Source organism: Vipera berus (assembly GCF_964194415.1).
Source record: "Vipera berus genome assembly, chromosome: 2".
NCBI lineage: Eukaryota > Metazoa > Chordata > Lepidosauria > Squamata > Viperidae > Vipera > Vipera berus.
Window position 1 is genome coordinate 170,224,868 of NC_138203.1, and position 25,016 is coordinate 170,249,883.

The 25,016-nt window shown below is 39.3% G+C and overlaps 1 protein-coding gene across 3 annotated transcripts in view; it reads left to right on the forward strand.

Moving 5' to 3' along the window:
• The window catches only part of UNK (unk zinc finger), an 85,564-nt gene that overhangs the window by 45,618 nt on the left and 14,930 nt on the right, over positions 1-25,016 (forward strand). Inside the window, exons 11-18 of one of the 3 annotated variants that reach the window (XM_081318001.1) lie at positions 4,719-4,787; positions 5,566-5,740; positions 7,889-7,990; positions 10,160-10,348; positions 16,288-16,469; positions 18,536-18,793; positions 21,053-22,661; positions 22,973-23,055. In XM_081318001.1, coding sequence (XP_081174127.1) covers positions 4,719-4,787; positions 5,566-5,740; positions 7,889-7,990; positions 10,160-10,348; positions 16,288-16,469; positions 18,536-18,793; positions 21,053-21,208 — 1,131 coding nt within the window. In that variant the 3' untranslated portion in view covers positions 21,209-22,661; positions 22,973-23,055. Of the gene's footprint in view, positions 1-4,718; positions 4,788-5,565; positions 5,741-7,888; positions 7,991-10,159; positions 10,349-16,287; positions 16,470-18,535; positions 18,794-21,052; positions 23,056-25,016 lie in introns of all 3 variants that reach the window. The other 2 variants (XM_081318002.1, XM_081318003.1) reach the window with 2 other exon arrangements.

Below are 25,016 nucleotides of genomic sequence, written 5' to 3' on the forward strand. Positions count from 1 at the left end.
GCTGAGGTTTTCAGTGAGGAAAGAGCAGATGAGCTTCCCCCCCACCGCCCCACAGACTGCACCATAGAATTCAAACCTGGGGCAAAACTCCCAAAACCCAGGATGTATGCCATGAGCCCAAGGGAAATGGCAGAAATGGAGAGATTCATAAAGAAAAACTTAGAAAGAGGATTTATTGAGCCTGCCAAACCCAAAGTGGCCGCCCCGGTTCTGTTCAGGGAGAAGAAGGATGGGTCCTTTCGTTTGGTTGTGGACTATAGAAATTTGAACACAATTAGTGAATGTAATCTGTACCCCCTTCCCCTAATGAAGGATATGTTATCCCACCTATCGAAAGGAAAGATTTTTACCAAACTAGACCTGAGGGAAGCATACTACCGTATTAGGATTAAGGAAGGAGACGAATGGAAGACTGCATTCAACTGCCCAATGGGGTGCTATCAATTCAAAGTATTGCCATTCGGACTGCAAGGGGCCCCCGCAGTCTTTATGCAATTAATTAATGACGTGCTGAGAGAGCACCTATATAAGGGGGTCCTGGTTTACCTCGATGACATCCTTATCTTCACAGAAACCAAAGAGGAACATATCAAACTAGTCAGAGCAGTCCTGAAGAAGTTGTGAGCTGCCCACTTATATGCTAAATTATCGAAGTGTGAATTCCATCAGGAAAAAATCGACTACCTGGGATATCGCATATCTCCAGAGGGCATCAAAATGGACCCTGAGAAGGTCAGGGCAGTACTAGAGTGGGCACCCCCCCGCACACGGAAGCAATTGCAAAGTTTCCTGGGGTTTGCAAACTTCTACCGCCAATTCATCCCCGCATTTGGCCAAATAGCCATGCCCCTCACAAATTTGTTGAAAACGAAGGGGGGGTCACCCGTGAAACCCAGCCAGCCTCTGAAATGGTCAATGGAATGTCAAGCAGCATTTGAGAGGCTAAAGAGACTTTTTTCTGCTGAACCTGTCCTAAAACACCCAGATCCCGACAAACCTTTTGTAATACAGGCAGATGCGAGTGATGTAGCGGTAGGAGCCGTACTATTACAAGAAAATGATGGGGGGACATTGCAACCATGCGCATACACATCCAGAAAACTCACAGAAACAGAACAACGCTGGCCAATATGGGAAAAAGAGGCATTCTCGTTGAGGTGGGCATTACTAACATGGCACCAATTTTTAGAAGGAAATAAAATACCTTTCCAGGTCTGGACAGACCACAAAAATTTGGAAGCACTAAAAACGCCCAGGAAGCTCACTCCTAAGCAAGCCCGCTGGTCCCAACATTTTCACCGATTCAATTTCACTCTCAAACACTTACCGGGGGGAAAGAACCTCCTGGCAGATGCATTATCCCGCATGCCCCAATATAACAGCACAAGAGTTACTGACTTTAAACCACTTGTACCGGAACAACAACTGGCAGCACCAGTCACCACCAGGGCACAAGAAAAAATGAAGCCGAAGGTAGATAGCCAAACTGGAATAGAATTCAGGAAATCTTTGGAAAGTGATGAATGGTTCCAGAAAAATAAACATGTGTGCACAATTAAAGATGGACTGCCGTGGGTGGGGGAGAAGCTATATATACCTGCCACACAGAGAATCAATTTCATGCAACTGTGCCATGATACAAAATCAGCAGGACACTTTGGCTTTGTAAAAACCTTACACTTAACTAAAAGGCAATTTTGGTGGCCATCTATGAAAAAGGACATAGAAAGCTATGTGGGTAGCTGTCAAATTTGCGCGATGGCCAAAAGACTGCAAGGGAAACCGCCAGGTCTGTTACAACCGGTGGCAAACCCCTCAGCCCCATGGAAAGAAATAGCCATGGATTTTATCGTAGAACTGCCAGAAAGTAATGGAAACACCGTAGTCTGGACTGTCACAGATCTGTTCTCTAAGCAAGTACATTTCATACCTTGCCAAAAAATCCCGACTGCAAAAGCATTAGCAAAACTTTTTGTACAGCATATTTACAGATTGCACGGGGTACCACAACGCATCATATCTGACAGAGGGGTGCAATTTACGTCGGCATTTTGGAAAGAATTTTTATCCCTCTTAGGAACCACCCAAGGACTGTCATCTAGTCACCATCCTCAGACAGACGGAGCTTCTGAGAGACTTAATAATATACTTGAACAATATCTGAGATGCTATATTAATTTTCAGCAGTCCGACTGGATGGACCTACTGCCTTTTGCAGAAGTAGCATATAATAATGCAGTCCACTCAAGCACAGGTTACACTCCTTTTCAAGTAGCTACAGGCCAGAGTTTCAACCCAATACCAGAACTAACCCCAAAAGAACCGGTTATCCCTGATCTGAAGGAATGGATTGCTCAATTACAAAATACATGGCCAATCGTTAGGAAAGCGTTGGAAGATGCCAGAAAAGCATACAAGACACAGGCAGACAAAAAAAGAACCGATCCCGCACCATTTAGGGTAGGAGAGATGGTATATTTATCCACAAAATACCTGAAATCACTCCAACCCTGTAAAAAACTAGGACCAAAATATATTGGACCCTTTCCAATTAAAAGAATCATAAACCCAGTAACAGTTGAATTAGAACTACCCAAAAATCTTAGACGAATACACCCAACCTTCCACTGCAGTCTATTAAAGAGAGAACAACAATCACCACTACGAGAAAAAATCCCACCACCACCACCCCCCATCATGGTGGAAGGAGAACAACATTTTGAAGTGAAAGAAATCTTAGATTCCAGAAAACACCATGGAACGATACAATATTTAGTGGCATGGAAACACCTCCCCTCCTCAGAAAATGAGTGGGTTAACAAACTCCATGTTAAAGCACCTAAGTTGCTTAAGAGGTTTCATACAGAATATCCAAACAAACCAGGCTAACATTTATATGTTTTCTTTCCCCACAGATGGACTCATCTTTTTTCTGAAAGGAGAGCCGAATGTCAGAATCCATTTATATCACATTTCATAATTGTATAGGTAGAACAACGTGCTATTTCTGGGGATTCTGCCATCTCTCCGAGGGGGGGGGAGAGGATGGTTACTAAAGCGATTTTCAAACAACAGGGGATGTTTTAACTGGGGAAGGGAGGGGGACAGACAGGTCTGGATTGTATCTTCATTTACAACTGAAAAGGAAAGCAATAACCATAAAACCAAGGAGAGTTCCCTTTCCCATGGAAGGACCTGACACCTAGCAACTGACGACAGCCTGACCAAATGGATGAGGGGAGGGGCTGAAATGGGAATGGTTTATATAGGATTGAAATGTAACTTTTGTCAGATTCCGTCTTGTATTCCCACAATCGATTCCATCCTAGTAAACATTTTCCTTTTGGACTAAACTTGCATCCAAGAGTTCTTATTTCCTAAGATGTGGATTGAGGTGGGTCCTGACAATTATATTTGCTCTATTTAGTGTGAGTTAGACTTGGAAGCTTCAGAAATGATTCATAAACTGTACCAAAGTAAAAATTATGCAAATATAAATTAATTTCTTAGATAAGCAAATGAGAATTTATTCATAATATAGATAATTCTTGCTTACTGACTGCCTCATTTAATGACCATTTGAAGTTACAATGGTGAAAAAAGTAGCTTTGCAACCAGTCCTCGCATTTATGATAATCACAGTGCTATTTGTGAGCTTCCTAACTGACTTGCAACAAGCAAAGGTCATAGAGAAGGTGGAAATAAAATTGTAAGCTGCAGTTATGTAATGTTTTACTTAATAACCATGTTTATTCACTTAGCAAAGTGAGATTATAAGCCTGTTGCAGTCACATGAAGTTATACTTAGCGTCAGAATTGCCAGTCCTAAGGTCACTAAACAAGGACTACCTGTAGATTCAGTATTTCCTTAAAAGTTCTTTTTTTTTGTCCTGAGACTTGTCTTTGATTTTACGTGTACACTAAACCCAATGTTATAGAAATAAAGACTTTATTCTATCCAGCATGTGTCAATTATTTCAGTTAAATTATTTTGTCAGAAATTCAAAGCAACATATGGCATATAGCACGGGTCTTCAAACCTGGCCCTTTTATGACTTGTGGACTTCAACTCCCAATTCAGGGGGTTGAAGTCCACAAGTCATAAAAGGGCCAAGTTTGAAGACTCCTGCTCCAGGCAAATCCTCTTTGTACTTCTGTTGATATATAATTATCAGCGCCACACCAGATTATAATAATGACTCAGTGGTTCCTATTAATTGTTTTCAATTAAATGAACTGTTTTTTCTTCAACAATTATGGCCATACCTCAAGGCATTTCATTGATAATACAGTAGTATTAGCCTGTATTATCCATGCAAAGGAAACACTGTTTACTTTGAAGTAAATCATACTGTTTCTAAAGTAATTTGTATCTTTATGCATAGCATATCCAGATTTTCCTTCTCCTTTACTAAATGTTTTAAAGTATACAAACAACATTGTTTTCAACTTGTTATCCCCTTGTATTTTCCTATCATTTATCCCATCTCTTCTAGTTTTTTAAAAAAATAGATGTTAAAGAAAAGAGAAAATGTTGGTACAATATCTTTCAATTGCTAGTTTCAGGAGTCCCTTACATGAAGCACTCTAGCCTTTTTCTTTGTGGAACCTGAAGTTACCAAAAGTGACAAAATAAGAGAGGAAGTGCTGTAAACATCTGAAGAAGCTGATAATTTCTGTAATATTTATTGGGTTTTTTCCCCTTCTACTTACTGCAGCAGGCAAAAATCAAATCCCATTCCATGGAACATAGAACCCAAGAACAACCTCTGTTACAACCCAAGCAGGTATGTTACTCCAGAGGATGCTGTTTAGTTTCTAGAGGTTCATATAGTCTCATGTGTAGATTTCAATTGGTGGAATATGTGGAAAGCTAACTGGAGTTGAAAGGATATTGACACTCTCCTAAGTGTTTAAGAATCAGTCTGGTATCTTTCAGATTAAAAAAAAAATTGAAGTTGGTGTGAATAGAAAAGTATAAAGCCAGAATTTTTGAACTAGATAAATTATTAGAGGAAGGTTCACTGCAGCTTACAAATCTTCTTTAGTTTAAGCCTCCTTTGATTTTTCAATGGCAAGATTACACACAGTCATCATGAATTACATAACTTGGTGATGTGATGCAGCTGACAATATACAGGAACTATTAACAATTAATCAGTGAAACGATTTGCCTCCAGAAGTTGTGGGGGCTCCGACACTAGAGGTTTTTAACAAGATTGGACAACCCTTTGAAATGTTACGTGGTTTCCTGCTTGAGCAGGAGATTGGACTAGAAGACCTCCAAGGTCCCTTCCAACTCTGTTATTCTGTTCTAAAAGAGTCCCCAAGAGTCTTTCTTTATTGTGTTGTGTTGTGTTGTGTTGTGTTGTGTTGTATTAAATGCTAAGAACCAATCAGCTACCCTGAGTGTACCTTAGAATTGAAGGGTGAGATATAAATGTTAGGAAGAAATACTTATGTATGACAATAGATCATTACTTCTCTTCGAATATTCTGTTGCATCATAGGAATACACAAGTGTATTTTCAATAATCAATACATGAATGTATTTTCCTCTTTCAGGATATATTAGGGATTCTTCCAGTTGGCAGCCCACTGACATCTAGCATCTCCTCTAGCATTACTTCTAGTTTGGCAGCAACACCACCAAGCCCAGCAGGCACCAGCAGTGTACCAGGCATGAATGCCAATGCCCTTCCTTTCTACCCAACTAGTGACACTGTGGAATCCGTGATAGGTAATACTGCCTAGGCACATTGATGGTGCAGGGAATCCAGAAGAAGAATATCCATTATGGGTGGGAGGCCTTTTGTTGTTTTATTTAGAGGACTTACAGTAGAAATTATGCTTTATTGCTTTGTGACTTGGCTGATGACTTGCATTTAATAGGAACTCTTTCATATTTCATAAATTAAATTATAGAACAATCTTACATAACAGCTCCCATAGCTGAATTTTGTAAAAAAGGTGGCAAAAACCACAAGGAATGGAGTCCTTTATTTTCTTAAAGGCTAATAAATTTATTGTGGTATAAGTTTTTATACCACAATAAACTTATTGGATTGTGACATGGCTCTGCTGTTTTTGCTAGAGCAGACAATGCGGCAGGATAGTCAATGAAAGATCATGATTGCTCCTAAATCTCTGTGTTTCTGTGTGTGTAGATCTTGTTTGATGTTCTTCATCTTATCCTATATTTTCTAAACTCATAAGTCACCCAATTGGCTCAGTGTACCATTGTGTGGGCCAATCCACTAAAAATTCAGTCATGTGGCATGTATAATCTGTTACTGAGCAGCTGTTTTATAAATATTAAAAAGATGAACATTTCCATTCATGATAGCAATAACAAAACATTTCAAATGCAGGTTTTTAAAAGTGCGGATTGTACAAGGATGGGCATTTCTCTCTTTTTTAATGTATTATTGTTATTTTTATGGTTGATTGCACAGTCAACCAGATTTTTAAAGTGGATTTGGCATTTTTGCCCATTGAGTCCTTCCCAAGGACCTAGGAGAGGCAAATATTATTTTATAATATTTTAGATATCATTGCAGGATGTATGCTGTTCTGAGTAAAGCCTTTTGCAATTGACTATTATTATTATTATTGATATTTAGCATTGTTTGATACACGTCTCTTATTTTCCAGGTAATCTGTTACCATTTTTATTAACTGTTGATGTTCTGTTACAGGCCTGGAATGATACAAATAAAAGAGACAACTCTTGCCACTAAATTAAAACACTTATGAAGGATCTGTTGGGGTGGGGGGATATGTTTCTTAATTCTAGATGGCTACTTTCTTACATTTTCTAATAGGAAATTGCTGAGGAAATCTGAAATTCTTTTATTGCTTTCTAAATGCTCAAGAAGTAACCTTCTAGGCCAGGGGTGTCAAACTGCCGGCCCAGAGGCCGGATGCGTCATGCGGAAGCCGCGCCCACCCCATTGCCGGCAATGGCAAAACCGTCCCAATATGTTGCGCGACGTCACGTGACGTCGCAAGTTTGACATGTCTGTTCTAGGCAATACTTCGAAACTGAAGATAAACTATGCAGGAGGGTGAGGGGAACATCCATTTTCAGCATCTAAAATTGTTTATTATTTATATTATAGTCTTACCTTTCTGAAACCACAAGAATGTCATGAATAGAGCACAACCCATGTGATGCTTTATGAGACAACACTTGACAAGACATAATACATTGGCTAGGAATACCCCCAGGGATGATCCTGTGCAGGTTTGCTCCATCTCATCCCCAACTGGCAGTGTCCGTGCTACATGGCTGGCTCATTATTGGGCCACTGCTGGCTACAGCCTGTTTCATAGGATATGCTCATTCATTTTCCCCTTCCCCCCCTACACACAGCCTCTTATATTACTGCCATACACACTTCCCTTCTTTGCACTGTCATACTTGCACCTCATTCCTATTGTCATCTCCTCTGTCATTAATTGCAATCCAAGTTGCTCTCCACAGTGGAATTCCTAACTATGGGAATAGTGAATTCCAACCACTATGCATCATGGACACCTAGGTTGCCAGGTGACTGGGACGGGCACCTGTTATTAAAGCCAACCCTGGATGTACTTCTACCCAAGGTCAAGCTGTACAGCAGGTGTGCAGGGAGATCTGTTTTGCATTGCTGTTATTTCCAGTGTCAATCTATGGGATCAGCCTGATGCTGAAAGACCTAGGATTCAAATCAGGCAATAGGAAACAATATTGAAAGCTGATTCATTTAAACAACTAATGGCAGCCTTGCATTGTCGATTCTCCAGTCCAGAGCAGTGACATCTCTTTGTGAACTCTTTGGACTTCCCTTTTCCTTGAAGTTGTTGGTCCTTTTTGTAATATATAATTGGTGCCTCTGTCTGGCAGAGTCTGCCTTGGATGACCTGGACCTGAACGAATTCGGAGTGGCTGCCCTGGAGAAGACATTTGACAGCAGCTCGGTGCCCCACACGAGTGGCATCATGATAGGTACATGAAAGCAACAGAGCTTTCTTTGATCTTCTGCCAAGCAGGGTTTGCCCTATCAGCTGGCTGAAGCAGCCTAGCAAGCTCTCAGAACCAGCCCTTACATGACATATTGGTTAACAGCCAATGGGAGACCTTAGAGCCAAAGGACCCTCATTGGTTAGCAAATTGGAAATATCTTTCACTGGTTTCTGATGTCCCAATTATGTTTACGAGATAGGCATGGCTTATTTTGCTTTACAATATCTTAACAGTGGCACACTAAACGTTCACAAAATTCTGACACAAGACTATCATGGAAGAGGGGGGGGGAAATCGGTTTAAACAGTAGGAAACAAATTGGATTGGTATCACTGTTCTGCTGTCACAGGATCATGGCAAGGCATGTCGCCACACATTGACAAACTACCGCTTGTGTATCTCATCCCTTGTATGTGGTCATTTCAAACCAGTGTCTTCTTTTTTTTTTTTGCCCCATGTCTTGTTTTCAAGTGAATATAGTCTATGCAACCTTGCTATATTCTAAGTGTACCTACCCCATTAGTAATTGACAAAACTTTTCTTTGTGAACTGAAACTGTGTGCAAATTGGTAAGTGCCTTGCTCACTGCTGCCACTACACTTTTTTTAAAGGCACATCCATTAGCTTAAACCACCTTGGTATCAGATGTTTTTTCTATTGCCAAACAGTTTGCAACTGTCTTTCATCAACGCATAGTTTTATTTCAGCATATCCTGTTTTTAGTGTTGTTGCTTCCGATTTGAGTAGCTGTGCAAATTAGAATTAGCCTACCATGTACCCAGCATATTTTCAGGTCTGCTTTCTCAAAAATTGATTCTACTTTGAGGAGACAGTATTCAACATAAAACCATTGGGCAGAAATGCTACTATGCCCATATTGGTTTGGGCTAAGATCAGTTTGGAAATAAATATGGAGAATGTGGCCCAGTGCTGTTTTTCCTTTACGGTTAGGCCTTGTTCCCATAAGCAGCATCTTCTTTAGTCTCGTATATATGACTGAGAAATTGGTTTTTCAGATTATCAGAAAACTCTGTTGTCATGCAAGCCAGCTCAGTATACCATGGCCGGAAGAACATGTTGGTTGATCTATAGTTGCAACTTTTAGGGTAAAAGAAGGATGGGAAGTTCTGTGCCACGTAGGAGTCCCTTTAATTTGAAGCTTTCACAGGCAGTGCTATGTGTTCTCAAACATTATTAAAACTGAGAAAAAATATTCTGGCAACACTAACAACTTTCATGGACTAGTGAGTCTGATTTCTTTTCTGTGCCATGCAACTGGGAGTCCTCTAGCTAAATGAGAAGGCGATTTACCCTGCTCCCTTTCCTGTAGATGAAGCATAAATAATTGCTGTGCCACCAGTTTACTGATCTCTTCTGCTACAACATCTTAATGAGTGTGTTTCTGCATGTAGAAATTAAGCTCCATTTTTTTCCCTTTGGCACAGTGCCTGAATACAGAACTGTCCCATTTGCTGTCTCTTAACAAACTTTTATCCTTACTATGGAATGGGAGGTTCAGCTTGCAAGAATATCTTTGGCACAGTCTGTAAAAAGTGGAGACGCCATTTAATTCAAATGACTGTCCTTGAAAAATGTACTTCTTAATCTTATATGATTTGATGAACACACATCTTCTGGGAAAAAAGTATAAATCATAATTATATTCTCATTATTATATACAATCATGATAATCATTACTAGATACTATAGTTGTCGTAGAAATGTAGTTTCTTGCACTAACAAATAATGGGGATAGTAGAAAATTAATTTAAACGTGTATATAAATAGTGTTATTATGGAGCTACCAGCATTGAAAACCAGCTATCTTAACTCTCTCTTAGATTGAAAGCTGTCCTTTGTGTACTGGAGAACTTCTGATTCTTAACTCTAACCCTAACCCTGGCTCCCAGTGTTTTGCAGCTAACATTCAGTAGTTTACTTTTTAACCTTCCTTGGCCATAGGGACAATTCTTATAATACCAGCTCTGAAGGCGTAGAAAGGTATAGATTAGAGGAATATTCTGGATTCACCCATCCTTTTACTGGTGCAGAGAGTGAAGCAAACACCTGCTGTTCAAATTCCTGTGCTGTGCTTCCACTCATAATTCATGGCTTCTGCATTCCCATACTTTCTGTGTGTTCTTTGTCCAGGTGGGAGTTTGCTGCAAAGTTCTGCTCCTGTAAATATCCCTGGGTCCCTTGGAAGTTCTGCCTCCTTTCACTCTGCCTCTCCTTCTCCACCGGTCAGCTTATCATCGCATTTCCTCCATCAGTCCCAGGGACACTTAAGCCAATCAGAAAATACTTTCCTGGGGACATCAGCTTCTCATGGATCATTAGGTAAATGCCCAATGTAAGCATGAGAGTATATCTGTTAACATGTTCACTGTCTTATGCCATGTAAGTATTTTCCTTTTTTTTTAAATTAACTTTCATTTGAATGTTCACGTTTTTTGTTGCCATCTAACATAATGTATTTGCCCAGTCTCTGTAAAATCAGAAAAGATTCATTAGATCTAAGGTCAGTTATAAGGATTTGACTTTTTTGAACAGGACTGTGTTGCAGAGGAAGAATGAATCAAATAAATTTAGTACAGGTAATCCTCGACTTAACAATTCGTTTAACCTACGTTCAGAGTTATAATGGCACTGAAAAAAAGTGACTTACAAGCAGTCCTCATACTTAGAACTATTGCAGCCTCTCGTCCCGTCACGTAATCAAAATGTGGGCAATTGGCAACTGACCTGTTCTGTGATGACTGCATTGTCCCAGGGTCGTGTGATTGCCATTTGCGATCTTCCCAGCTGCCTTCTTATAAGCAAAGTCAGGGCGGGAAGCTGGATTCCCTTAACGATGGCATGGTTCGCACAACCACTGCTGTGATTCACTTAACGTTTGTGCCAAAAAGGTCATAAAGTCTGGCATGACTCACTTAACAACTGCCTCGCTTAGCAACCTAAATTCTGATCCCAATTGTTGTTGAAAGTCAAGTATGGCCTGTACTGTAGGAGACTAATAATAAAGGATAATTACTAATTGGGCATGGATTTCAGAGGAAAGGCTGAGCCTGTGAATTTACATCTGATTTAACTGGGATGGGTGATTTCAGATTGCAACAAAAGTAAATCTCAGATATGCAAGTAGACCTATTCCACAGACTGAATACAAAAGTTCAGCAAGTATGTGAACAGCAGTTCAGTTCCCCTGAATTCCATACTTCAATTCTTGGCTGAGTGTTTGAACTCCATAGGAAGATCTGGGGCAATATACATTTAATGAGTCCCAAACAGGGTGAAATTGGTTACTGATATGTATTTTAATAATTTATAAAAAAAAAACCTGTACAAATATGAAATGTCATTAGCTATCAGCTTTTAATTCACTCAGAATAAACTCGATATCTACATTGCTTTCATTTACAAATATGATTCCTATAAAAAAATATTCTGACAGCACCTGAACAATATTTCTCTTTATATGTCAATTTTAAAGCAGCATCTGTATTATTTTTGTGTTTATCTTACATAAGTATGCATAGAAGCATTCATTATTTGATCAGATGTTCTAACATTGAACTCTGGCATTAAAATGAGGCCTTGGGACACGTTTTGTGTTTAATGAAGGAAGTGCTAATAACTGTAGCGTGCTTTGCAAATTTGAGCGACGTGTTGCTTCTATTACAATTATATATACTATGTATGTTAGACTGAGAAATTGAAGAAACATCCCAGAAGAAAACAATAGTAAACCAGTTCTTTATGTTACCAAGGAGACAACACAGGCATATCCATATAATCACCAGGAACTGAGTTTGATTTGATGGGAACTATATCTTTTTAATTCTATTTAATCAATCAGAGTCAGATGTAGTCATTCTGTAAACCCATTCATTAAAATCAGCAAAGGAGTTGTGGATAGCTTATTGGTTTCAGTTTACTAAATTAGTCTAATGTTTTATATCCACAAACCAATATTTACCTAATGTCCTCTACGTGACCAATTTTTATTCCACAATAGGTAAGATATATGAATTAAAGATTAAGAATTGATTAAAAATTAAGAATTGATAAAGGAATAAGGCAGGAATGTTGTTTTGAGGGTAGGGTGAAGAGACCTTAAAATCTGTCATATGTTTTCACATGTTCAGTCATACATGTCTGTCACATTTGTAATCATTTACTTTGAACAAACTCATGCTCCATATATTGCAACACTTGATTTTCAGCACCGTACAATTTACACACTTTAGTAACTAGGGATGGCAGATCAGGCAGATTATAAGAGATGATGCAGAAAAGACAGATGCACCCCATTGTTTAAGAAAAGACAGAAAATTTAGGATATGATTGAACAAATATATTACTAAACAAATGTATTACTCTGAAATCAATACTCAAACATTCATTTCCCAGAATTCCTTATACAGTAATGCAACTGCATTCATTTTGCTATAAGGTCGTTATACCCAGTTCAGAAAAACACTTTTCCATGAAAGGGGTGCACGTATATATCATATATCTGTGCTCAGTTTGCATCATCCGTTATTGCATACATGCAGGGATCTCCAGCAATGAGCATATGAGCTATTCTTATTGCAGTTGTATACACACTGACCTGAGGTAGGTCCTAATTTAATTAAAATGGAACTGAATTCTAAACTGACATGTAAGGATTGCACTGTAAGAGGCATCTCATGAATGGGGCTGCATAAAGCTAACGGACAGAGGAAAAGATTATCTTCAATGATTAATTTTACTCTAGAATTTTTGTTCCTGCCAAAAACATAAACAGCTTTCATGCTTACAAATTCAGTGTCAGCAGTAACATGATAGCAAATCAACATGATGAATGTCCTAAAATATGTAGACTTTTAAGAAGGAAATTTTGTTATAAAGCATATTTCTTTATGCTTTGGGTTCTTGAGTTCTGCAATGTTGTGTGCCTTGGATTTGGCAATTCTTTTGTGGCCTTTTTGTTACAAAACTATAGCCATGCTTTTTATAGTGCAGCTTCAGCAGCCTTAAATTGAAAGTAAACAATAATTTAAATTCTGTGGGGAAAAAACATTTTCATATGATGCCTAGAGCAGAGAGATACCTACAAAAACTCATTTGATTTACAGCATGTTTCCTTATCTGAGCAAATGTTTGGTAAGAAATAGATTCTTCCTTATTAGAGGAAGGAGTCTCCATTGTTCTGCATACTTGCTGGATCACCCTTATTTTCTAAAGCTAAATACTTCACTCATAACCTTCCATTTTCCTGCGTGATCTCTGGCAGATAGCAGAAGAGAATTAGTTCACAGTGAGGGGGAAAATATTTGATCCCCTGCTGATTTTGTACTTTTGCCCACTGACAAAGAAATGATCAGTCTATAATTTTAATGGTAGGTTCATTTTAACAGTGAGAGACAGAATAACAAAAAAATCCAGAAAAACTCATTTCAAAAAAGTTATAAATTGATTTGCATTTTAATGAGTGAAATAAGTATTTGACCCCTTCGCACAACATGACTTAGTACTTGATGGCAAAACCCTTGTTGGCAATCACAGAGGTCAGATGTTTCTTGTAGTTGGCCACCACGTTTGAACACATCTCAGGAGGGATTTTGTCCCACTCCTCTTTGCAGATCCTCTCCAAGTCATTAAGATATTGAGGCTGATGTTTGGCAGCTTGAACCTTCAGCTCCCTCCACAGATTTTCTATGGGATTAATGTCTGGAGACTGGCTAGGCCACTCCAGGACCTTAATGTGCTTCTTCTTGAGGCACTCCTTTGTTGCCTTGGCCGTGTGCTTTGGGTCATTGCCATGCTGGAATACCTAACCATGACCCATTTTCAATGCCCTGGCTGAAGGAAGAAGGTTCTTGCCCAGAATTTGACAAGTACATGACCCCATCCATCCTCGCTTTGATGTGGTGAAGTTGTCCTGTCCCCTTAGCAGAAAACACACCCCCAAAGCATAATGTTTCTACCTCCATGTTTGACGGTGGGGATGGTGTTCTTGGGGTCATAGGCAGCATTCCTCCTCCTCCAAACACAGTGAGTTGAGTTGATGCCAAAGAGCTCGATTTTGGTCTCACCTGACCACAACACTTCACCCAGTTCTCCTCTGAATCATTCAGATGTTCATTGGCAAACTTCAGCTGGGCCTATACATGTGCTTTCTTGAGCAGGGGGACCTTGCGGATGCTGCAGGATTTCAGTCCTTCATGGCGTAATGTGTTACCAATTGTTTTCTTGATGATTATGGTCCCAGCTGCCTTATGATCATTGACAAGATCCTCCCATGTAGTTCTGGGCTGATTCCTCACCAATCATGTGATCATTGAAACTCCACGAGGTGAGATCTTGCATGGAGCCCCAGACTGAGGGAGATCGACAGTTATTTTGTGTTTCTTCTATTTGCGAATAATCGCACCAACTGTTGTCACCTCCTAACCAAGTTGCTTGGCAATAGTCTTCTAGCCCATTCCAGCCTTGTGTTGGTCTACAATCTTGTCCCTGACATCCTTGGACAGCTCTTTGGTCTTGACCATGGTGGAGAGTTTGGAATGTGATTGATTGATTGCTTCTGTGGACAGGTGTCTTTTATACAGGTAACAAGCTGAGATTAGAGCACTCCCTTTAAGAGGGAGTTACCTGTATAAAAGACACCTGGGAGGCAAAAATCTGACAATTGATAGGGGATCAAATACTTATTTCACTCTTTAAAATGCAAATCAATTTATAACTTTTTTGAAATGTTTTTTTCTGGATTTTTTTGTTGTTATTCTGTCTCTCACTGTTAAAATAAACCTACCATTAAAATTATAGACTGATGATTTCTTTGTCAGTGGGCAAGCGTACAAAATCAACAGGGGATCAAATAATTTTTCCCCTCATTATATCTCCACCAGATACAGAATGGTTGTATGCTGTGACTTAAATGGAATAGATCCAGAAGCCTACTTTATATCATTTTCAACAACAAACCAATGTCTCTCAGCAGAGCAAATTAGCCAGTCCTTGCTCTCTCAGAAGTATCTCTGTGTGATAATGGATTTTTACAGTCACACTTTAAATACTATAAAATATAGTGGGTGGTGTATCTTTTTCCCTTAATAACAGATTCTGTGCCTAATTCCAATGCTTTATCTAAAGACACATTGGTCTGTTGTGATGAAAAGATTTCTCAAATTAACATTTGAGGATCTAGTTTAGGGCACTCTGTACATTATTTTAAATTGACTGATGCTAAATAACAACACAACAGAAATAACATTACTATAGTTTAATATACTCTATTATAATTTTTCCATGAAATATCCAGAGGGAACTTTGGTCTATTAGCAATTGTGTATTTGAACTGAAAAGGAAGATACTGTGATATAGTGGATGTAATACTAAGAAGAGTGTGTTGAATGTATTTTCAAAATTAAATGGGTAGAGAAAATTTGAATAAGTGCCAACACATATTCAGATCCAAATTTTTAGACTTCTGGTTGCATCATGAACTAACCGTATGCTGATGCTTTCTACTTTAACTTGGCTTCTGCCCTTAGGAGCAGCTAAACAAACTCAGATTCTTCCATCTCTCATTTCCTTAATGTGTGATCTGAGGTGTCTTTATTTCTTTCCTAATAAGACAGAGTTATCAACCATAGTTTGTTATATGTTATGATCCTGGCTTCTTTACAGCTAAACAAGTCAGAATTTTCAATTGGCATTTAATGGATGGATCTCAGTGACTTTCTTTAACTGTTCCTACTAGCAAGAGTAGCCAATCAGGAGTGGCCAGGTAAAAGACAGCAGATCATGCCAGAATTCTAAAGATATCTATCTTAATATGGCATCAAATGTCGTCCTAAAGTTATTAACAAAGTATGAAATAGTGGGTGACTGTTTCATTTTGTTCTTAAGCATCTATGCTGTTCCTTGAAGCCTAAGCCTTTACCGGGAGTTTATGGTATATTCGTTCCTCACGTGCTCTGTGTGAATCTGCACTAGGTAATGCATCCTGTATCTATCTACACTACATTTGTGGATTAAGGGTGCTACAAAACTGCTTCTGCGCATCATTTGCACAAGATTTTCAGCTGCCGTTCTTTTTTGCTATCAGTGCAAATACATGCAGACTGACAGTGCAAATACATGCATATCCCTCCAAACGGTTTTCAAATGCAATATTGCCCAGTAAAAACTGGCAGCATTTTATTCTAGTTTTCAAAAAAAAAATAGTTTGGGACAAGAAAAAGAAATGTGAAATAACATGTTTTTCTTATCTCCACATGAAACAGGTTTAAATGGAATGAACAGCAGCATATGGGAGCATTTTGCTTCAGGAAGTTTTTCACCCAGTACTTCACCTGCATTTCTGTCAGGTCCAGGTGCTGCTGAGCTGGCCAGGTTGCGGCAAGAATTAGACGAAGCTAACAGCACGATAAAACAGTGGGAAGATTCTTGGAAACAAGCCAAACAGGTAGTGTGGTTGGCAGGGTGTATGCGTGTGTGTGTTTGGTTTGTTGGTTTCCTAAAGCATTGATGGCAACCGTAGAGTAATGAGTAATTTGGGATCTAAGACAGTAGACAGAAGCTCAGCTGGCCTAAATGATTTTGTAATGTAAACTCGCCACAGATCTTTTCACTAATGGACAAAGAAAAAGACGGATATCTTAGGTGTGCAGAGGAGTAGATTTCAAGTTGTGATGCTCAGCACAAACATTCTTGAGTTCCTCTGTGACAGAGTTCCCCAACGTTTCCAGCTTTGCGGACTGATGGGGGAGGGGGAGAGGGGATGGTTCCGTAAATGGAGCATGCATGCACACACTTGCCTGCTGCTTGCGCAAGTGGGGGTGTGCATGCACGCTCACCCGCCACTTCCGCAACCCAGTTCTGAATGGCTCAAAGCCCAGTAGTGGGCTGCGGGTTGGGGACCCTGCTCTATGAGTATTAGCTTTTCTAATCTGAATTTGGATTCATCTGCCTAAAGGTTTCATGCAGCTTAACTAAAATGATAGAATATCATCTCTAAAATGATATTCTCTTTTCCTTCACAGTCTCCAATATACTATTTATTTTATTTATTTGTTAAATTCTTATGCTGCCCATCTCACTGATGCAGCGAGTGATATTACTATTCTTGACCTAGGGGAATAAGAGGGTATGAGGTTGCAACTCCTCTAGAAACATCAGCTAATATTGATTATTTGAATTATTTGGCTTATAGATAGGTGATGAAACTAAGGCTGCTTTGCTAATTTTGGTAGATAACCTTTTGGGGAACTGGATGCAGAGAGTATAGCACCATTGATTCTCTTGGAATTGTCAAACCATAGTTGCAGCATAGTGGAGTTGCATCCTCAAAGTCATATCCTGTTGTTAGATTATATCCAGAAGGTGTTGTAAGGTAGTCTTAATTTAGCATCACAGGAGTCTGACCAGTTCTTTAAGTCATACAGGTAGTCCTTAACTTGCAACTATTTGTTTAATGATGGTTCAGAGTTACGATGGCTCTGAAAAAAGTGACTTACGACCCATCTTCAAAATTACTACTACCACACCACCACTACTATCACATAATCAGAATTTGGGCACTTGATAACTGAATGACATTTATGACTGTTGCAACATCCTGTGTTCTCATAATAGTGGTTGGTGACCTTCTCAGCCAGCTTCTGACAACCAAATCAGTGGGGGAAGCCAGATTCATTTAAGAACAGCATGATTCATTTAATGATCAGGTGATTTGCTTAATGCACAGTGAAAATGGTCTGGTCATGTGATGGCTTGCTTAACGACCCCATAGTGATCAAATTTCTGGCCCCAATGGCAGTCATAAATTGAGGACTACCTTACTTCCACTAAGTCCTGGAAGTAATCAACTGCAATTTTGAACTGAAGTGCCTTTAATTTATTGTTTTGTGTTACCCAAATAAAGGGTAACACTTGGGGCCCCCCGAAAGCCCTAATAAGCAGGCATATACATAGAATGAAGGCTATTGCTAAGCACATTGGTTTGTGCTTAAATTGTAAGCCGCCCTGAGTCTTCGGAAAAGGGCGGGATATAAATGGGATTAAAATAAAATAAAATAAACAATACATAGATTCAGAAAAAGATCTGAATCTGCTCACCTCTGAGCAATTACTATCCCCCTAATGAGCAGACACAAATGGAGCACTTATTCTAAAAGTGGTTTGAAGTGCTGGCCAAGCTCAAAACCAATTGATGTGTCTACACTTGTAAGACAAAAAAAGCAGACTTAAATGTGCTTCTCCTGCTGATATTTTGCTCAGCAGATTTTCTTAGAAACATGCCCTGTATTTATCTGATAATGTTCACGTCTGAATGGGTTTGCTTTGCAGGAATTTGTACAGATAGGAAAATTGATCTGCATACAAGGTATTTGAAAGGATATTTCAGAAAGGATAGGCATAGGATGTGACAGAATTCTGTCCCCAGCGTACAAATGGCTAGAAATAGCTATTTTTTTCTCATGTGAAATGATTAAGAGAAGCTACTAATATTATTTTACTTTGGGTGCACAGGCCTGTGATGCATGGAAAAAAGAAGCAGAGGAAGCTAATGATCGTGCTAGTACAGCAACCCTAGAATGTGAGCTTGCCCGGGAGCAGAGAGAGAACTTGGAACTGCAAGTCAAGAAACTCCAGGAAGAAATCGAGCAGATCCATACTGGCCAGGACCCCCAATTTCTGCGCTCATTCTCTGATTTAGATAATCTCTCCTTGTCCATACTCTATAATCTCCAAAAACAGTTGCGTGCCAATTTAGAAAGAGTTGATAAGGTGAGTTTGAAATGGAGGTATGGAGGTTTTACTTCACATTTAACTCATGATGGATTTTTAATGTCAAATAAACAGTGAAGTTTAAATGTTGGGCCATATTTTTCTGGAAGGAATACATGTTTCCCCAAAAATAAGACTGGGTCTTCTTCCTTTTTTTTTTGCCTCCAAAAGAGGCACAAGGTCTTATTTTCAGGGGATGTCTTTTATACTCACCTCCGGCATGGACAGTCCCTCCCAGCCAGTCCACTTCTGACCGAAGGAGCAGCTTCATTCTGCAGCTGCATTCCAGCCTGCATTTTGCAGTCAGGCCTTTCCAGAAGGCCACTGCAGCCAAGTACCGAGCTATGGATTCAATCCATAGTTCAGTTCTTGGCTGCGGAGGTCTTGCAGAACTGAGCTATGGATTCAGTCATGGTTGATGTGACTGTGGAAGGCTGGAAATGGCATAAAGGTGAACCAGGTGAACCAGTTGGTTCTCAGCTACAGTGGCCTTCTGGAAAGGCCTGTGACTGAAAAATGCAGGCCTGGCTGCAAAAGATGCTGCGGAAGAAGTGGACCAGTGAGGAGAGGCCTGGCTGCAAGGTAAGTGGGTGTGGGGGGTGTGGAGCAGCTCCACACCTCTACCCCCATCCTAGCTTGATTTTTAGGTGTGTGCCTCTCCGCAAAACAAGGACTTATTTTGGGGGTAGGGCTTATATTAGGCCCACCCCCACCCCCAAAATCAAGCTAAGGCTTATTTTCAGGGTAGGCCTTACTTTCGGGGAAACACGGTAGTAGAAGATTTTTTATCAGGAGGCAGCTCTTCTCAGCAGAAGAGGGAATTGGGGGTGGGGTTTTCTTCAGGCATAACGAAATACAAGGAAGTTGCTCTTCAGATCAAAGGCCTTTTACCTTGAAAACAGGCTCAAGTACAGGAAGTCCTCAGTTTATGACATGTTATTTAACTATTGTTAAAAGTTAAGATGGACCTCCTGTAAACTACTTACAACACATTTCTGGAGTTACAACCTGATTGCATTTTGGGCACTTGGCAACTGGTTCGCCTTTATGCCATTTTTGGTTGGTTTCTGACTTCTTGGTGCCAACGAAAATGCTTATTGGAGAAAATGGATTCACTTAACAATCACCATGTTCATTTCATAATGGCAGTGTTTGCTTACAACCCTTGTAAAAAGAACAGTCCCATGATGCCTCTACTTACAACTGCAACAACTTAAGTCTCTAATTCCAGGTTCAATTATGGTCATAAGTCAAGGACTACCTGCAATGATTAAAATCTTCTCTCTAATGGCAGAGAGAAACCAATTATTTGCTTTCTCTCTGCCATTATTTTAAGAGACTAAAGGCAAAAAAAGAGGAAATTTGGTCATAATAGTTTAAAAAGAAAAAAATATTATCCTTACAAAAAAAATTCTCTGTCTCCAGTTATATTATATTTTAGTAATGTGTAGTGTCTAGTTAATGCAAATACTGTAGGAAAATCATGGGAAAAGTTATGAACCTCTTTCACCCCAAACTGTAAATAGTCAAAAGATACATTATACATTTTCTTTGCATGAGCTTCCCCTCAGCCTTTAGTTCATTTTGTTTGGAGTTGAGGAGGATGAGGATAAATTCAGTCATCTATTGATTAAAAACAGTCTGCCAGTCTGCTTTTATACTTGGCAGTAGTTGGTAACCTATTGTGCATCATGGAGTAGTAACTCAGTCTCCCAAGCTGCTGGTGGCTTTCCAGTGGTGACATTTAACCGTGTGTGTGCGCGCGCGTGCGCGCTTTCACTCAGCAGAAAGCTCCCCAAATGAAGCAAAAACTGCATCATACAAACCCAGCCATTTTTACCTTATTTTAGGGGTTATGATGGATTGCCAAAGTGGCTATGGATTGCCCATCCCTCATATTCTTTATGGTTCCAGACCGGACCATTTTTCATCTAACAGTTTCCTGGATCAAGGGGTTAGTCCCATTTATTTGACAGCTCTGCTAAGCTGCAAAATAAGTTCTTGAAAGAGGATAGAGAAGAAGGAAGATGAAGAAGAAGGTTATCTACTCCAGTTAGAGGAGTACGAGACTGGACTGGTACATAGAAGAATGGGCTAATGAAATGTCCTTCTTTTTTAAATCCCCCTCCCCCAGCCCCTTGGACTGCTCCTTCAGTAGTTGCCTATTGAGCGTAGAACAGTTGTCCTTGAGGTCCATTCTGTTTTACTAACAATCCCCCTTGCTTCTCCTTTCTCCCACCCCGCTTCTTCTCTTTTCAGGCAGTGTTTCAAATGCAGTCGGTGAAATGCCTCAAGTGCCAGGAAGAGAACCGGGTGGTACTACCGTGCCAACACACTGTGCTGTGTGAAACCTGTGCCGAGGAGGGTGAATGTCCCATCTGCCATCCCAACAGGCCACTTGCTCTCCAATCGTGACTGTACTAGGACATTTGTTTAGCATATCACATAGAATTTTTAAACTTTTCTCAGATATATATATATATGTCTATATATATCTGTGTGTGAAAGTGTGTGTATATATGTACGTATGCACACACACACACATAAAAACAAAATATTAGTTGCAGAGCACTTTTTAAATACTTTGCATCTCCCATTTAAAGGATCCCTGCTCCCCATCCCCACAGTCCCATTAATTCTAACTCATTAGGGACTTTTAGAGCAGTTTTTTAATATAGATCAAAGAGCCATTTGCAAAATCTGTTTCTCCTCCCGCCCTTTTTTATTTAGGAAGTAATCTTTTTTTAACCTTTTCTGGAGAGATATTTAGAGGGCGGATGAAGAGAGTTTGCAAGTGATTTCCAACCTAAGGATTGGACTTTGGGGAAGAGAAAAGATAGAAATCAATTTTCAATTCATGTCTTCATTTCATCTTATAGTATTTAGTATTTTTATTTGTATCACAACCATTACAGGTGTGCAAAGCCTTTGAAGCAACTCTTTTGCAATGCCCCCCAAAGGCAAGACATCTTTCTTTGAATTGCTAAAGCAGCTTTTGCAATGTTCACTTCAGGAATGGCTTTCAAAGCTTCTGGGTAAATCTTGCAAAAGATTAATTTGCTTTAACAATTGGAAGAGCAGTGCTTTCTTCTTGCTGTGTGCTTTCCGAAACGCTGCTTTCACAGGCTTTGTGCAGCCATAATAACCTTACCCGTGCCCGTCAGTAGTCCCTGCTTATGAGCCTCAATTATTCTGCATTCTTGTGGCCTCCAGTATTGTGAAAGTTTCTTGACTTGTCTCTTGGAAAACCAAAGGTTCCTTTTTTGAAAGTCATTTTGCATACTTCTTTAATCCTGTCCAAGGAATAAAAAGACAAAAAACACTGTAGAGGTAAGGCCAATGTTAAGATACTTTTTGTCATCACCATTACTCTGCAGTAAGACTTTGAGAAACGTTTAAGTGGGACTTTGTAAAGAGAAAAGTTCTAATTTGTAATCTGCATTATCATGGAAGTGGAGAAGCGCTTCAGAATCAGAGTTCTTTTTGGTCTGTCTAAGACGTTTGTAACTCACCAAACAAATTACAACCCATTAAATTTCCTAGCTTTTGCTTACCTGCAGAAATTGAGCATTCTGGTTAAAAAAAAATCAAATTACAGATTGCAATACATAGTGGGCTGTGCTTGGCTCGGTTATCCAACTTGTTTAGTATTGAATACTTGGTGTTTCTTGTCAGTAGAAAGAAACAAATCAACACATTTCCTTTATCATTCTTATCTATGAATGATGCCCTTACAAGTGTTGTATTTAAAAGCAAACTATTCTATAGTTCAGAGAAGGATGGCTCTTCGTGCATTCAGAAATCAGGAATATGCAGATTTGCAGCACAAAATCACCTTTCCTGAACTGTGCAGCACTTCATATTGTTGGTAAGTTGTCACCAACACAAACATAGGCAGAATGTCATAGAGAAGATAGTTACTTTCTATATTTATATCTGCCTATCATAAGGCAAAGTGGTTTCTTTTCCTATCTTTATCCACATTTAATACAAGAAAGCATCTGATAAAGTTTACATAGCATAGCTGAGGACTTTTGTTAAGAGTTGCAAAATGAACTAAACTTGGATTCGTTAAACTAATAATTTCTGCAGAAATACAGAGATTGTAGTGTGGGGGGGGGGAAACAAAAAAGACAGTTTTGCAAATGCTTAGAAGCCCTTGTATGTGTTTGGTTGCAGGATGCAAGTTCTCAAAATGTTTCATACTGAAAATAGCTAGAAGTGATGAATACAACAGTGCGGGATAAAAATTGATGAAGAATGTAAGATGTCATAATATCCTCCCTTGAGATTATTATTATTATTATTATTATTTTATTTATATACCGCCCTTCTCCCGAAGGACTCAGGGCGGTGAACAGGGCAAACGTATAAAAATACAAAAGTTAAAAAGAATTAAACATAATGCCCAAGCTAAAAACAGTAAATACATATATTAAGAACAACAATAAAAACCCCAACCCATCCCCCATCCCCCATTATGCCTAGTTAGCTGTTTAGGAGTTAAAGTTCTTAATCCACTTTAATTTCTTGTGATAGATTTATCATGAATACCACAAGGCACATTTTACCACATGTAAGAGAAAGAGAAGGGAAAGTTGTGCTCAGAATCCACACTGCTTCAGTTCCAAAATACATTCCTTTTTCCTTATTACTAGGAAATTTTCTTATTTCTTTGAAGTTTCTAAGCTTTCCTTGAGCATCTACATTAGGTGTTCTTCAGGGATCAATTATGTTAACCCCATGCTTCACTAGTCACCTTCTTGTGACCATTTTCTTGGGGATGGGAATATTTGTTGAGCCTGCACAGGAGATACCCTGTGTTTGGAGAATCCAAAGAATGATTCCAGAGAGGAGAGGAGATGGTTCTTTACTCTCCTGCACTTCTATTTTGGCATTTATACCGCCAATGAGAAATGTTTTCCTTCCTACTGCTCTGCTTTTCTTCACAAAGTTTCTCCTAACTTTGCTCTTGTTTAGCATCATCATTAACTTCCCTGGTTAACTTGATGTAAGTGCAAATTCCCTTCTTGGCTGGGTACCTGCCATCCAACAACTTCAATGAAGATGGTGTATATCATCCCCAAATGACTAAAATGTCTGAATCTCTAAGCATGTTGCTTGGCATGGACTTACTAGAGAACTATATAAAGCAGACAATATGGGCAATCCTTTGTCTTAGACTGAAGTGACCATTCTTATCATCCACTTTCTGGATGCAGTGCATCCAGTCCAGAGGAATACGTAAGTTTGGCTTGTTGTTAAAACAGATGGACAGTAACTAACTGTCTTGAGTCCCAGGCAACAGTCAGCTGGGTTTGCAGGTGTAGTCATTTATTTCTCATGCTTTTGTGGGCCAGCATGAGTTAAAAACTTATTAAAATCAGTTTTTTTTAAAAAAAAAACATGGAGTAATTCTAAGCATGTTTACACAGAATTTAGCCCAACTGAACTCACTGGAACTTGCTTCTTAGTAAATGTGCTTCAGATTGCAGCACCAGCGAAACACTTCCTTTGAGAATTCATTTGCACTCTCCCCAGAGTGTTTCACAAAGGAGCGTCAACTCACTGATTATGTTGATAGTTCAATTATGTGTGTTAAGTTCTAAATAATGCTATTGGGGCCTAAATCCAACTGACTTTCATTGAAATTTATGGTTTGGAATATTTCTGTTTTAAAACTTGTATCCAGTGAATGTGTTGTCCTACTGTCCCTGAGTGGTAGAGCTCTCACTGCAGACAGCGCGACAGCTTCCAGACAATAAAAAGCAACAGTCCAGTCTAGAAGGACTCTAATCTGCCACTTTGCACTGGGAGTTGTTTAATGTGTAAAAGTGTAATATTTAGAATTTAATCTTACTCCCTTGCTCACCAGTCTTTGCTTTGTTTGCAGTAGTTGACCCACTTTTCCCTAACCTGAAAAAGCACTGGAAACTCTTGTCTTCATAAGAGGGATCCAGCCATTCACCATCAAGATAGTTTTTCCATATGTAATTCAAGTACATTAGATTTGCTTCCTTAATTCCGCCCTTCTATATTTGGGGGGGTTAAATATGCATTCCCAGATAATCTCAAAAGTGCAGCTCTGGTTAGGTTTTTTTAATTAACTTTTATGTTTGATAAAACTGCTTTTTTCAATGTGTATGTTGTACTAGTATCTGTTGTTTTCTTCATTTTTTTTAAAAAAAACACTTAATTGGCTTTTTTATGTATGGAGAGACAC